The following is a 15,829-nucleotide window of genomic DNA, read 5'->3' as shown; positions in this document are numbered from 1 at the left end:
AGAGAGATACTCAAGAGGTAAGCAATGGCCCCAATACCAAAATCAATGACTTAAAGCTTTGCTTTGTCTTAATAAATCCATCAATTTAATGTAATGATATTTTGGTGAGTGCTTAGAAAACTCTTCGTGTGCCAAGTATTGTTTTAAATACTTTACAAATGTTAACTTATTTAACCTTCATAACAATCCTATGATATAGGTACTAGTATTTCCCCCACTTTATAGATGAGGAAATTACAGCTAAGGTGAAGATATGAAGTCATTTACCTGAGGTCACAGAGCTATTAAGTCACTGAGATCCACAGTTTCTGCTCCTAACTATGGTGCATCTTTTAGATGGTGGGCTAGGCACTGAGAAATCAAAAACAAATGGTCCTTAGGGAACTTATAGACTGGTGGAAAACAACTGGGAAGTCTTGCCATCTGTGCTCTAGGTAGGGAGAGAATGAACTGGGTCTTGCCCAAGCAAATCCTGGTTGACTTTCCATCTTGCTGCTCATTGCTGCTCACTATCTTTGCAAGAACCCATCATTTGGCTTATCAAATGCTTTCCCTTCATCTCCTCTGTGCTTTTGTTGGAAAAATGATAGGAAAATTTGAATATATACTCAATTTAGAATGGAGTCAGTTTTATTTCATTTTGAAATGGGACATAACGGGGTATCAGTTGTGATGATTCTAGAGATTCTTACTTTAGGGAAGATATTGCCATAGGAAAAGGATTAACTCTCAGAGGAATCAATGCAGTCATCAATTTTATTCTTATAGATTCATCCTTGGTTTGCAAATGGGATGAGAAATGCAGCTGCAGGTGAGACAGCACTCGTTTCGAAGAAATACTTGGCAGACCTCAGCTTTAAAGTGTCCACAGCTGTTTGAAGTTGTGCTTTGCATATTTACCTCTTCGTTTTATGCTACTCCTGTTGCTCATAGAGTCAATGAGATAATTTATAAAAAGAACTTATAAGAAAAGAAGTTGTTTTATAATTTTATAATATCAGCTTTCAGTATTTGGGAAGGATTTTTTTTTTTTTTAGTTTCTCATCTTTTCTTAACTAGACTCTATTAACTTGAATAATTCAGTGGATTCTATTTATTTGGTGTCCTGATAATGATATGACCTGTTAATTGGGAAGAATGCCAGATTAAAAAAAATTAGTTTAATGTGTTTCAATTACACTCTTGTTACAGCATAACACCTTACTAGTTTAAGTAGAGAGGTAAAAGGAACTCAAACTTGTCTCTAATGTCCTAAAAGCTGTTTACAATAGTTTATGGAACTAAACTAATGTTACTCATCCAAAATTTTGCCTTTTTAAACTCCAGAGTTTTGTCCTATTCTATTGACCATTAAAGTTGTAGTATCTAATATTATTTTAAAATTTCTGAATTATTAATTCCTAATAATTGGAACATATTTACTGTATCTTCATAAGTGAAAAGGAAACTCTGCTTTTCAGTGTTCTTGAACTATTGCTATCTCTGGTAGTTATGTTAACAAAAAGGATTATTAAAGTGTGTAAAATATGCTAAAAGGACTTATGTGTCACTTTGCTAACATTATGGAAAAGAAATTATTTTTATTCTCATTTTTCAGTTAAGACGTATGAGACATAGTGGTGCCTGGGTGGCTCAGTTGGTTAAGCATCTCCTGCTCTTGATTTCGGCCCAGGTCGTGATCTCAGGGTCATGAGATCGAGCCCCACTCGGTCCAGCAGGGAGCCTGCTTAAGATTCTCTCTCCCTCTTCCTCTGTCCCTCCCCCCTCCAGCTCACGCTCTCTCTCTCTCTCCCTCACTCACTCTCTTTAAAAAAAAAGAAAAAAAATGAAACAAAGAGTACGAGACATAAGTGGATAACTGGCCCATAGTGACATAGCCAGTAGTTTTCAAGCCCAGGATTCGAACCATGCATTCTGATTCCTGACACCACCTTACTTAATCACTGTGTTACCATGTCTCCCACTTTAGAGGAAGAGCATGTATGGGGAGGCCTCAGATGTACTCAGTGGAGTTCTTGACATGGGTACACTTGGCTTAGAGGTGAAACTGGTGTTTTTCGTAGGCAATCGGATTGTCTCTGTGGAAAACAGTATAGCTCCTTTAGTATTTGCCAATAATTTATTTGATTATTCTCCTTTAGGTACAGACCATTAGTAGAGTGGTACATTTTGACATTTTGGTTTTGGTCACTGTGATTTATAAAACTGGAGGTAACAATCAAACTTTTCCCATTTCTATGTAGTTTATGGAATGGACTTTGTGTGACATTTAAAAGGACTTATCTGATCTGATAGAAAGATCGTGGTACTTGGAGTCAGTAGGTTTGATTTTTAGTCCTGGTTCTTCCAACTACCTGCTTTAACATGCCGGACAATTCTCTCTCTTTCTCTCTTCTCCCCTTTCCCTCCCCTTCTCCCTCTCCCACCCCCCTTGCTTGTAGGAGAAAGAAAGATTTCTAGTTCATAGGAATCTTGGGGAAGACCAAATGAGATGGCATATAAAGCACCTAGCAAATGTGTCACTTACAAAGTAGGTACTGAATAAATATTACTTCTCTTTCCTTCCCCTGCCTGCCCTGCTGCTATATTTTAAACTCTGGTTACTGACAGTTTTATATAACTGCTATGAAATCTGAGGGGGACTGAAGCTGTCATTCTAATTCATGGGAGTTGGTTAACTTCACAATTGTTCTCAGGCACTAAATATGTGGCACAAATATATTTGTGAGCCACACTAAAACAGAAGGAAGTTCGTTTGGATATTATTTTACTAATCATTGGTACCTATCTTGGTTGCGGGGGGCTATCTTACTTCTACTACTTAAAACTGTATTTAAAGCAAACTTTTCCCCAATTGCTGTTGATAAAATGTCGCTTCAAAGCTGGCTCAACCAAATCTTTGCGTATCACTTCATGCTTTATTCATTTATGTTTCTAATCTCAAAGCCATTTTCAGTATGGTTAACTATATGCTGTGTATAATATTAAAATGCCTTTATCACCTTATTTTAAAATATGCATAAACAGTGTCATTCATCTTATAGGAATGTAATAAATTGTTATTAATCTAATTATTCTCACTTTAAAGATGTAGAATCTGATGCACAGAGTGATTAATTCTCTTGAAGTCATTTGGAATTTATCAGTAATATCTGTGAGATGTTTTGAGTTTCCCAAATAAATACCACTATATTCTTTATCATAGAAAAAAAAATGAATGAAAATATATTTTGCACAAGTTTCATATGTGCTTACACTTGAAGAAATGAAGCAAAGTTTTATAAAGTTAATCTAACACCATCCACTTAATTATATGACTGGAAGTAGAAGCATTTTAAAACATGAATCACTTTAATTCTCTTTCTTTTATAGATATACCAATAATGATTAATAATAATAATATAATCTGTCATTTGTTGAGATATCTATATCGATCTATCTGTTCGGTTCCTGGATCTGTGCTGGATGGTTGTAGATGGTTCTTTTTTAATTGTATTTTTGCCACGTAACATACCTTTCATCATCTACTTGGGGTAATTACATCTCACTTCTCTTTTTGGGATCCACCCTTCTACCCCTCCCACTTCTGGGTGGAGTTGATCCCCCAAATCCAAGGGTTGAGTATATAGCCCAGGTCTAGCCAAAAACATTCTCCAGACCTTGCTAATGGGTTCAGTGGTAGATACTGTCAGGGTCTGAAATTTGATTTTACTTAACTTACAAGCTAATAAGTTAGTCTATTGTTGTTTCATAGATGACAGCAGAAGACACAGGATTTCTGGGTCAGAGACAAAAGATTTTATTACTCATGTTGCAGTCAGTAAGCAACATGATTTGCATGAGTTCCTTTTGCTTCTGATTTTCACGGAGCTGATGCAGTATGAGCCCATCTGGATGCTGTGTAGCAAGGGGTTTGTGTCACAGCTAAGGAACACTGATCTTGGGGGAAACCATCACTTCATAGCAAGCAGTAATCAAGGCTTCCTTGTTCTTAAAAGGGACATTACCTGATTGCTCAATATTCTTGCTACAAAACAACCTTGAGAAAAACTCCAGGAAAAGAGTGGTCAGGGCCTTTATTCTTGGGCAGACTCAGCAAGATAGATGGAGGGTGAAAGACATGGAGTGGTGCCTCCCAACAGATGAACTATCTCAAACAGTCCAATTAGAGAGAATCATTTTTACTCTTTCCTTTGAAATTTGAGCCTGGAAAAATATCATGTTTCATTCTCTGCTGCTGTCTTGTAATTACAAAGGAATAGCCTATCTGAGAATGGAGTCAACATGGCAAAAGTCAGAGATGAGAAAAGAAAAAAAAATAAAAGGTCTTACTGAGTTATGGATCAAGTACACCCTGAAGCCAGATCTTCCTCCTTCCAGAATTTTCAGTTATGTGAGCTAATTAGGTTTTCATTCATTCACAACTGAAAGAGTTCTGATGGATTTGGCATTTGACATACATTGTCTCATCACAACAGCCCTCTAAAGGTGGTATTATTATCTGATCTTATAAATGAGCAAAACACATATCATGAAGATTAACTCGCTCAGTATCACACAGTTAATGAAGAGGAGTTTCATTTGCTGATGGCAAACTCCATACTCTTCACCCTTAAGCCCTTAGTTCTCAAACTTTAGTGTACTTCAGAAACACTGAGACTCACCCCAGACCTAATGAATGAAAAACTCTACAGTGGAGCAAAGAGAATATGCATTTTTGTAAGTTGTTGGGTGATTTGATGCAAGGCTCATGGACCACTTGTTAAGAAATAGTTCCCTTTGTACCTCTGAAACAAATAATGCAATATATGTTAAGAAAGAAAAAAAGAAGAAGAATGTAGCAGGAGGGGAAGAATGAAGGGGGGGAAATCGGAGGGGGAGAAGAACCATGAGAGACGATGGACTCTGAAAAACAAACTGAGGGTTCTAGAGGGGAGGGGGGTGGGAGGATGGGTTAGCCTGGGGATGGGTATTGAGGAGGGCACGATCTGCATGGAGCACTGGGTGTTATGCACAAACAATGAATCATGGAACACTACATCTAAAACTAATGATGTAATGTATGGGGATTAACATAACAATAAAAAAATTAAAAAAAAAAAAAAAAAGAAATAGTTCCCTTAGGCAAAGGTGTGATATCCGGGATACTGCTGGCTGATGTTCTGATACTCCATCCTCATTAAAAAGCCTCGCTTCTGGAAGATAACACTTGAAACCTTGTCAGTGATATAAACTACAAATCAAAAGAAATCCTTTTCTGAGAAGAGCTCTATTGGGAGAAGTAGGAAAAGTCAGGAAAAAAGGCTTCTGAGTGGGGGAGAGAAGGGTTAGGGAATGGAACTTAAAAGGGTAGGGGGGCAGACAAAGTCTTGAAGTTCTATTTCACCAATTATTACCTAAGAAATTCCTTTTTGTTTGAGGTGTGCGTGTGTGTGTGTGTTAGGTTCAGATCCCACATAGAGTTTATATATGTATAGGGAGACTTGGGAATCTTTGGAAAAAAGCATATAGACATCTGCTTGATTTGCTCGTTACAGTGGCTCATTGCACATGAAGGAGAATGTTTAATTTAATTATTGACTTTGAATAGACATTTTGCCACTGCTAATAATATTAGCTAGATTAATGAATTGTTCAAGGGTTATAGAGACAGAAAGACACGGTGAGAGCTATTGTTCATCAATATTTAGACAGCCCTTCCCAGAATAGTCATGTAAACCACACGTGTCATTGTAAAATATTTTCCTACTTGCCTAGCATGTCTTGGATTTTTTTTTCTCTCCCTTTTTATTTATTCATTTATTTTAAAGAATTTGACAGAGAGATAGAAAGAGCACAAGTAGGCAAAGAGGCAGGCAGAGGGAGAGGGAGAAGCAGGCTTCCCGCTGAGCAGGGAGCCCGATGCGGGGCTCGATCCCAGGATCCCGGGATCATGACCTGCGCCGAAGGCAGACGCTTAACCGACTGAGCCACACAGGCGCCCCTTTTCTCTCCCTTTTTAAATGTAAATGGACTACTGTCTTTTGATACTCTACATGATACTCTAGTGTCTCCGCAACCTATCCTCCTCCAAGTGGACTCTGATACATAGTAAATCTTTCTTACATTTTTAAAGCTGGGAGTACTCTTGAGGACTTCACCTGTAACGGGTCTGTGCATGTGGGCAATGAGGGGTGCAGAGTTGAACCCCACCACAGGGATAATTTGTTAGCTAACAGCATTCTCCACCCCTCATTTTTTTAAAACTTGTCCACTCAAAACTGAAGATTTGCATCATACTGGCTTAAAGAGATCTTTTTTTTTTGTTAGGATCTTAAGCTCACTATTACTCCAAAAAATTTTGAGACCATGCCTGTAGTCTTAGTCTTGAAGGAGTGTAATACTTCCAAATATTGACTAGTAAGATTGAGTTTAACATAGGTTTTGAAAATAATTAAGTTCATTATCAAAGTGGACATTTTACCAAAGGACGTCTATTTTATTTATTTTTTTTTTAAAAAAAGATTTTATTTATTTATTTGAGGGAGAGAGAGAGAGCATGAGAAGGGGGTAGGGTCAGAGGGAGAAGCAGGCTCCCCCATGAGCAGGGAGCCGGACATGGGGCTCGATCCCGGGACTCCAAGATCATGACCTGAGCCAAAGGCAGTCGCTTAACCAACTGAGCCACCCAGGCGCCCAGGATGTCTATTTTAAATTATGGCTCCTTTTTAGATGATGTTCCTCGCTATCTCACAGTTTGACAAGCAGGTATTTTGATATTTTAGTTTGCACTGGTTAGTTCTGTTCACAGGCCTCCTCAACGTTGTCATCATTGCAGAAACACGTTCCTTTCCTTTAGAGTTGAAATCAGAAGCTGGACTATATCTGTTCATCCCCAATACAAATCCTTTCATGAATACACTCACTATAATACCCTGTCTCTAGACCTTTAACAAAATAGTAAATGATCACTTACAACATTATCTCTGTACCTGCCTTCCTCCAGGGAAACCATGTAACAATGTTGAACCCCTCTGCCTTCTTTTAAAGCCAGCAAACTGAAATGTGTTGAATGAAAAGCAAGATTTCCATCTGAATATGTGAAAGAGGTTCTCCTTACCCCAAAGATGTATGGTGTAATGGAGATAGCAGCATAGACTTTGCAATACTTTATTTTCTTAAGCACACACCACTGTAATAATTTTGTGAACATCTATCTATCATTTCAGTTGAGTATCTAACTCTCTGCTGTGGTACATGGGAATAAAGAAGGTGATGAGCAAGATTTACGAAGCAACCCCACTACCAAGGTGTTTTTTAGAAGGTTGATATAAATATGATATCTCTAATATTTGTTTAAAATAAGTTGGAAATATATCACAGTTGTGTTTTGTTTTTTTTTTTAAATGTATCTTCCATAATATTTTCCAGGAGAACACCTTGCCTTTCTTCTCAGGCCAAAATCATGCATACAGCATTTTGTATAATGGTCAGGGTTAAATTCGGTGAGGCATTAAAGATTTTCAACATAATCCTTTTTTGGGGGCGGGGCAGATATCGTGTGAGAAGATGGCCTGAGGAATTCTCTGGGAACACAGAGATCCCTAGTAAGAGAGGTAATAGTTCATAGACACTAAAATGATGCATTTTAACTTCCTCCATAAATCTTGTTTCATTGCAGTGCCTCATTCCAAGGTGAGGCTCATCACCTTAGGACAGGAAAAGGCTTATCTTCAGCTTCTAGGCAATGCTAAAAGGCTTGAAAATCAGGTGAGGCAATGGGGGCAGGGGATTGCACAGAGATTTGCTAAATCCTTTTATTTTGCTTCAGCACATCAAGGGCTAAGACTAAAGGACTCCTCTCCTATCTTTTTCCTCTAGTGGAAAGGGGATGTGGGGTGAGGGGAATGGTTTGAAGAAGTGAAGTTGATAAAGGTAAGAAGAGATGGAAAAACCCTGCGATAGAGCCACACGAAAATACAGACAGAGGAGATCCTGAGGGTCACCAGTCCAGTGCCACCCTAGATCCCCCTAGTCATGAGCCAAGAGGCTCAGCATGGGGCTGCCTATGGCAGGGTGAGACCAGTCCTTTGCAGAGGCTGGGGTAGCCCCCCAGACCAGTGGGCTGTAGGAGCACTGTGGAAGACCCTGAGAGGGCCACGGCCCACAGAAGCTGAGTATGGCCCTCACCAAGCTAAGAGGTTGGATCATAGACTCCAGAAGCTGCAGATTTCAACAAAGTGTAGACAGGAATCATCTTGAGGGGAAAAAGCACCCATTCCCAGAGAGCAAAGGGTAAAGAGGGCCCCTTTCCCGCGGGCCCCCCCCCCCCCCACCATCTCCTCCACTAGGATGCGTAAAGCCTCTTTCCAATCTTCACTCTAAAGCCATTTTAAGGCTGACTAGAGAGGACAAGGAGGCCAGCTGGGAGATTGTCTAAACTCATTCAAATGAAATTTGGAATTTTTTTCTTAAAATGGCTATTTAAATAAACTCAATTAGATGTTTGAATATTTATTTAATTTTTTTTCTCCCCACTAGCCAGTTGGAAGGGGCTTGGAATAATGTTCCAAGTTCAATTTACCATCTTGCTATAGCTTTTTAAAATAATTTAAAAAGACAACAGTCCAGCTATCCTTAGTCATATTGAGATAATGTATAGAAGTATAAAGCCTAGAGTTACTGAGCATTTGAAATTTTTTGAGACCCCCTGCCCACCACTCTGGTTCTGGAATCACTGCTTTTGCCTGCTTGGAAAATGTTGCTTTCCACTTATTTGCTGTGAAAATAAAACTGCTCTCAAAAATAAAGTCTGTTAAAAAAAAAAATTCCTCTAGTACCTTCTTAAATTCTTCTAGGGATGGAAATGGCCATCACTGAACAAAGCATAAAATATGACTCTCTTCTCTTACATTGAAATCTGATTTTTCTATTTCTTTTACCCATTTCCTCTGGAACACCTTTAGGCAATCTCTCCATCTCTCCCTCTCCTGTGTTTTCTCTCCCTGGGATGTAAGTCAGCAATTAGTCCCCACAGTGAAGTCTGAGGTCGTAAATGAGGGCAGACAGTAATTTAATCTGTGAGAGACTGAGATACCCTCTAGTTAGTTTGGTAACAACAGTGAACCAGAGAGAGTATGGGCTGCTACACTGCTTCCTAGTCATACTGACTCAAAGTTGTTTTTCCTCTTTCTCTGAACTAACAGACTTTTCTTTAAAAAAAAAAAAAACCAAACAATTCAAAGTATAACCCCAATCTTGGTAAAATTTCCAAAGGTAATCTGGAACTGTTCTCCTTAAAATCTGAGTGAAACACAAAGCAACCAAGCCCACGCATATGTGTTTTTAAGTAATCCCTTAAAACAGTGAAATTCGATTAGCAAAATCAGACAACTTGCAACAACATAATACATTTGTTTATTTCGTTCATATTACAATGGTAACAGGTTAAGAGCACTAGATTTGTATCCCCTTAAGAGGATAATGTTTAAGATTTGTAAATTTCATTGTTCTTAACCATTAAAAATCTATTTTCCAAAGGAGTAATAATATATATTATTATCAAGGGACAGATCTCAACTTTATGATGTATAACCAAAAGCATATATTTGTTCCTTAGTTTAAACAAAACGTTAGAGACATTTTAACTCTTGGTTACTGCTTTCAGGAAAGCACAATGTTCTTGAAGCAAGTATTACACAAAACATCTTTTCCCATGATTTCAACCATTGTGTGTCATGTCAATGAGAGAACGAAGAGCCCCCGACTTAGCAGCTCCCAGTGGTTGTAGCACACCCTGGCTTACTTAAACAGTCAACCAACAAACATGTATTTAGTGCCTACTATGTACATGCCAGCATACTAAAGCAATACAGGAAATACAAAGAAGTAAAATTATTGGTCCTTGCCCTGCTCAGGCTTCCAATGTAATTGTTAAGATTAAACACAGACACAAATTACTCTACTTTCAATGTGTTCAAAAGAAGTGACAATGTTAATTAGATTGTCTATTAGAATCGTCTATGCTGGAACCTAGAAGACGCAGGGACATAAACAGGGACATTCTCAGCACTGACTAAAATCTGTGTGCATCAGATTTCTCAGCTCCAGAGTGAGCTGAGCGCTGCTTGAACACCCATATCTGAAAGAGCTCCTGCCAGCCTCACATTGTTTCGTGGACTCATGACAATGGAGCAAGATCAATAGACATAATATGTAAAAATATAAATAAAATCATACATAGGGTGATGTTGAAAGGAGTTCAGGACATTCCACTCTGCACGGGAGGGAGGTGGCTCACCCACGTTATTATTTATTTATTTATTATTAAGACAAACAAGAGACTACATAAGAAAAAGTATAAAAGAATCTCCAAACTTCACTGAACACAAGCAAAAATAGAAGGATAAGAAAAGAGGGCCCAACAGAGAGGAGAGGTTTTGAGAGGTCCTTGGGGAGAAAACTTCCCCCCACTGCCACCTCCAATCCCACCCCCAGTATCCTGAAGGAGAGGCCCTAGGCTAGGCAAGTAAAGAAAAGCAAAGCAGAGACACCTTCTCAAACATCACAAATAAATAAATAAATATGTTAAGCAAGAAATAATTTATTAGGCACCGCTTGAAAGGCAGCAACCTTCAAGGGCCGGGCAGGCCTCACTCTTTAGCCTGCGGGCGGCAGCAACGCGCTCGCGATTGGCCAAGGCTCACAAGGCGCCACCGAGGTCCTGGCCCGGTGCCTGGTCTTCGAGATAAACCCGGGCAGGAAACCGAGTCTGTGGTTGCTCTACATCTGCACGGCCAGGGCTTAGGTGAGGGAGCAATCGTAGTGTAGCTGCAGACTCCCGGGCGGCCCCGGAGAAAGTGGCCCTGCCCTGCCGGGCCAACTCACACCAGCGTTGTTGTCCCGGGAGTGCCCAGCACTTGGTCTTTGAAATCAAAAGCGCTGGTTGTGAGCCGGAAAAGAGGGTGGTTTCTATTACAACCCCCTCCCCGCCAAACCCCGGAATCTTCTAGAAACTCCTGGGTCGCTCGTTGTCAGTTCCTTTTTTTGCTCCCAAGGGGGGTTTGGATGGGGACTGCAGAATGCCTGGAGTTCGGAGCGCGGGACCGATTTTACTAAGCACCTGGCTCCGCCCTGGGTGGAATGGGAGTGGTGATGGGGTTCCGGGAAGGGCACGACTTCACCCGAGAGTAGGAGAAAAGACCAACTGCCTAGTTCATTCCCGAGTCCTACTTCTTTCAAATAGAGCTGAGCAAAGGGAGAGAGGTGATTCTCCAGACTCCGCTAGGGGCACCAGGCAAAATATGGCCAGCGGAGGGGCGCGGCAGGGCGGGGCGGAGGGCGAGCTGGGGACTCACCCCGTGGGAAACCCGTGGCGGTAACTGCGGCTCAGCTTAAACAAAAATAACCGCTGGCCGGGCTGAGGGTCAGGCTGAGTTGACGACGTTTATGAGTTCATGATCTGCACCTGCAGGACGGGGCAGAAGGAAAGATCGAAGTTACAGAGTGGGGAGCATAGCGGGGCGCAGAACTGCAAGCGCAGCGGAGGAGGGAGCGAAAGTAGCAGACAGAGGAGAAAGGGGCCCGCGAGCCTTCCCAATTTATAAGCAAAGTGCCCAATTCCACCTTTGTCGCGCTTTCCCGGGTCTCTTCCCCCCCACGCGCACACAGTGTCTGATCCCCACTTTGCCCCACCGCACCCAGACGCCTGGATACTTTCACCTCTCGCACCCGGCCTCCCTTCCTCCTCATCTTCCTCCTCCTGCCTTGCGCAGGGCCCTCGCGTGGCCAAGGCTCAGAGAGTCGTGATCCGAGACGTGCAGGTGCCATTACGGAAGACACCGCCTCCGGACTCTAGGTTCTCCGGCTGGAAGTCCTCCACGCTGTAAGCGCGGCTCTTGAGGGCGGTAGCGTAGTAGTCGACAGGCTCCTCGGCGGCGTTGTCCATCCAGCTGAGGCACAGGATGCGCTGGAAAGAGCGCTTGAAGTTGTCCGAAAGGAAGCCATAGAGGATGGGATTGGCGCAGCTGTTGGCGTAGCCGAGGATGACCGACAGTTGGCTCACCGTGGCGTCGTCCTGCTCCGCAAACACGTTGACCAGCTGCACTACATAGAAAGGCATCCAGCAGATGACAAACACCATCACCACCATCATCACCATCAGGGTGATCTTGCGCTCCGAGCGCTTGCGCTGCTGCCAGCCGGCCTTGAGGGCCACCATGCGCATTTTGGCGATGATGAGCACGTAGCACAGGCAGATGGCCCCGACGGGCAGCAGGAAGCCCATGAGAAATGTGTACAACACGAAGCCCACTAGCCAGCGCTGAGCGGGTTCAGGCATGAGCATGTTGCAGGCCACCGTGCCATCACTGTTGGCCGCTGTGCGCGAGAAGACCACAATGGGCAGAATGACAAGCAGCGATAGCACCCACACGCCCAGATTCACCACCTTGGCCACGGTGGGCCGGCGGTAGCGTGCTGCCTTGATGGGGTGCACCACGGCCACGTACCGGTCCACGCTAAGCACAGTCAGACAGTAGATGCTGGTGAACATGTTGACTGCGTCCACGCTGAGCACGAGGCGGCAGAGCAGCGCGCCGAAGGGCCAGTGGCGAAGCAACGTGGAGGTGACCAGGAATGGCACACTGAGCATGAGCAGCTCATCGGCGATGGCCAGGTTCAGGATGTAGATGTTGGTGGCCGTCTTCATTTTGGCGTAGCGCAGGATCACGTAGATGACCATGGAGTTACCACACAGCCCCACCAAGCACACCACGGAGTAGATGAAAGAGATGAGGATGGCGCTGCCCTGGCCCTCGCTCAAGGTCCCGTTCTGGGACGCGTTTCGCCCAGGCTCCTCCATGCCGTCCGCAGCGCCGGCCCCAGGGCCCCTGCTGCCGCCGCCTTCGCCGCAGCTGCCCGGGCTGGGGCTAGGAGAGGAAGGAGAGGAGGCAGTGCCATTGGGGAACATTTCAGCTGCTGGGGGCCGATGGGGCTACTGGGGCTGGGGCGCTCTCCTCGCGCCCCCGCCGCTCGCGCCCTCACTCGGCACCCCGCCCTCCCGCCCGCAGCTCACTGCTGCCGGACACCTGGGGTAGCACGCAGCGGCTACGCGGAGCTTGGCTCTGATCGGCGCGGGCAGGGCGCATTGCCCAGCGGAGGCTTGCGCGCCGCCGCTTGCAGCTCCGGGGCGCCCGGGCACACGCGAGCGTGGAGAGGGGAGGCCAGGAGGCTGAAGCCCCGCGCCGCACAGCCATTAAGTGGCGCGGCTCTGGGCTGGTGAATGATTAATAGACACCACCAGCGCGTCAGCAGCTACGAAAAGGGAGGGGTGGGGGAGAAAAAGAGGGAGGAAGGCGATATAGGTGGCTTACCACCCCTCGCCCAATTTTTTTCTTTCCCAGTCCTGGGCTCGGATCAACTCCAGCAGCTGCTTCTGGGGGGTCCCCTGAAGTACCCTTCACCCATCCCTCAGGGGGAACTGGGGAGTTTGTCCGCCTTCCTGGAGGGTGGGTGGGAACCAAAGGTGTAGAATCTGTCCCACCCCACCCGGCTCCTATCCAGTGAAGCAGACCCCGGGCACAGATGTCTGGAGTTCATCTCAGTTTCCCCCAGTTGCTGCCCCGTCCTGAGAGACCCCAACTCCACTCCCATCCCATCGTTCGGGGCCCTAAACCCTCACCTCCCGCTAGCCCTGCCCCTCAAGACCCGCCGCGGAAGCTCTCGGTCCCGCTTACCCAGCGCGCGCTACCTCCAGACCGACGCGTAGATGGCCCGTGCAAAGTGCCTGTGCGGTCTGCTGGCACGGTGACGTTCTTCGCGCAGTCCAACTCCTTTCTTTGGGCCGGACCCCCGCACAGGCGCCCACGCAGAGACTCTTAGAGTCGCTGAAACTGACCCTGAGCCGTGTTAAGAGGAGGAAGGACAAAAACCGTGCGTTAGGAGATTCTGCCTTACAACACCGCAGGCAGCTCTTCGCGGGCGGGAGTGATTTAGGGGCCTGAGTAAACCATTGCGAATCTCTTAATAAAGCGTGTAGTGCCCAGAGCCGCCTCCGTCCCCCAGAGGAATATAGACCGCAGAAAGGAGGACGCGCGGCTGGGAGCACGGAAGGAGCCCGAGGCTCCCTCCCGAACGTGCCAGTGGCGGTACTGGAAATCCATCTAGGTGTTCGCTGGGGAAAGATACGGCTGCGCCGCTTGGAAAGGCCCCGCCTGCGTCCCTGCTGTACTTTGTACCCGGGAGAGTTGGCGGGCCCCGGGGGAGGAGAGTGTAAAGGCCTGGGAGAGCAGGGATGCCAGCTCCCCTAAACCCACGCAGGGCCCGCCGTGCTGGTGACCAGACCCGCCACCAACTCCACAAACGAGCAGGAAGACCTTCGGGTCTTCCCGTGAATTACTAGGATTTCAGCCTTTTCTGAGGCCCTCGGACATGTGACCCTGTTCCAGTTCACGTTCCTAAACTTTTAAGCGACAGAAATCGATGCAGGCACCCTAAAGCTCGCCTGCTTCATTTAGGAATTGAATGGTTTGTGTAAAAGAATGAATGTTCAGTCACTATGATTTTTAATCACCTCTGGGACTTCCCACCATCCCTAGCCTAGGCTCCTTTTGGCTGTCCGCTGGTTCCAGACCAAGGAAGGATCACTCCATCCAACTCTCCTGTCCCTTTTCAAAACCCCGTCACGTCTTTCTCTGAAACGCGCCTGTTGCCAGGAAGGCTGACCTGAGGCAGCCTAGTGCTGGGCTTCTTTCAAACTTTAGCTTTGTCTCAGAGTTTCTTGTTAGTTCTTCCTTTCTCTCAACTAAGTGGAGCACCCACTGTGCCCTGGGTCTCAGCCTTCCCTCCCATCAGTACCTGAAGAGGCAACCTGTAACCGAAACTAAACTCCTCACTGAAGCTATTTGTAACCAGACAATTCAGCATGCAAAAATGGATGCAGAACCTGAAAAAAAAAAAAAAGTGTAATTCCTATTGCCCCCTGTTTCATATGGGCAATCTTTTGCTTATATGTGTTTTAGTTCTCAAAACTAAATGCTCCTGAAAGGAAAAGAGTAACTTCTGTAGTGTGTTGATTATACCAATCAAAGATAAATTATGTCAGGCCCTCATAGGAAGATGTGAAATGGGCACTGGATTATTAATGAGAAATGTGCTAGGAAGGAATTTGGAATTTCATAAGGCCCAAGCTGTTTAACCCATTACTTTATCTAAACAAATTACTTTTTACCTTTTATGAAAATGGGATGTGGAATTGATGGTTAGTTGTGTTTTATTTTCTTTTTAAAATACTGAATATATGAGGGGAGGAGAAGAATGTTCATCAAGTTTTTTAAAAAATGGCCTCCCCCCCGCCCCCACCCCAGAAGAGCTTTTTACAAGCCAAGCCTCATAATGGTTTAGATGCCTCTTTGCCAATCACTGACTGAAGACACCTGGCTATTCTTCAGGGGGCTGACATTTCAACAGTCATCATTTAGATGCCTTGGCATTGATCATGGTTGCTCAAGGGGAATGGGCGATGGGAGCCGGTAAAGCAGAGCTCTGTTATTCAGACTCTTGTATGTTCCCTTTGCAGCTCACCTTAGGGAAATCTCTCCATTTAGTGGTAGCCTCATGTACAAAAGAAGAAAACTTAAGACCTGACATGAACGTGTTTGTTTGTTTGCTTGCTTGTTTCTGAAGTGGTTTCTATGATAGATTATTTATCCATTAAAAAAAGATTGACCAGGAAATATCACTTACACCCACTAGAATGGCTATGATAATTTTTTAAAGGAAAAAACCAAATGTTGGGGGTGCCTGAGTGGCTCAGTCGTTAAGCATCTGCCTTTGGCTCCGGTCGTGGTTC

At 44.5% G+C, this 15,829-nt stretch overlaps 2 protein-coding genes across 3 annotated transcripts in view; one reads left to right on the top strand and one right to left on the bottom strand.

The window, feature by feature from the left end:
* Positions 1-2,499, top strand: part of CLEC14A (C-type lectin domain containing 14A) — a 33,613-nt gene extending 31,114 nt beyond the window's left edge. The window contains exon 2 of the mRNA XM_032404983.1: positions 2,442-2,499. The gene's annotated coding sequence lies outside the window, so the exon portion shown is untranslated. The remainder of the gene's footprint in view (positions 1-2,441) is intronic.
* Positions 2,500-9,377: 6,878 nt separating this feature from the next.
* Positions 9,378-14,478, bottom strand: SSTR1 (somatostatin receptor 1). Of its 2 annotated transcripts, none has more exons than XM_032404981.1 (2): positions 13,716-14,478; positions 9,378-12,908 (listed from the first exon to the last, which is right to left on the bottom strand). In XM_032404981.1, the coding sequence occupies exon 2, from the start codon at positions 12,839-12,841 to the stop codon at positions 11,774-11,776; it is 1,068 nt and encodes a 355-aa protein (XP_032260872.1). In that variant the 5' UTR covers positions 12,842-12,908; positions 13,716-14,478; the 3' UTR covers positions 9,378-11,773. The 2 variants fall into 2 exon arrangements, with proteins under 2 accessions (XP_032260872.1, XP_032260871.1); XM_032404980.1 differs by lacking the exon at positions 13,716-14,478 and having other exon boundaries at positions 9,378-11,446; positions 11,701-13,697.
* Between the last annotated feature and the right edge of the window lie 1,351 nt (positions 14,479-15,829).

Source organism: Phoca vitulina, unplaced genomic scaffold (genome assembly GCF_004348235.1).
Source record: "Phoca vitulina isolate PV1807 unplaced genomic scaffold, GSC_HSeal_1.0 scaffold7, whole genome shotgun sequence".
NCBI classification, from domain to species: Eukaryota; Metazoa; Chordata; class Mammalia; order Carnivora; family Phocidae; genus Phoca; species Phoca vitulina.
This window is presented reverse-complemented; position numbering and strand designations above follow the sequence as displayed.

Bases quoted from the DNA above. Each gene is read 5' to 3' on its own strand.
- SSTR1 (XM_032404980.1), bottom strand. From the start codon at position 12,949: ATGTTCCCCAATGGCACTGCCTCCTCTCCTTCCTCTCCTAGCCCCAGC.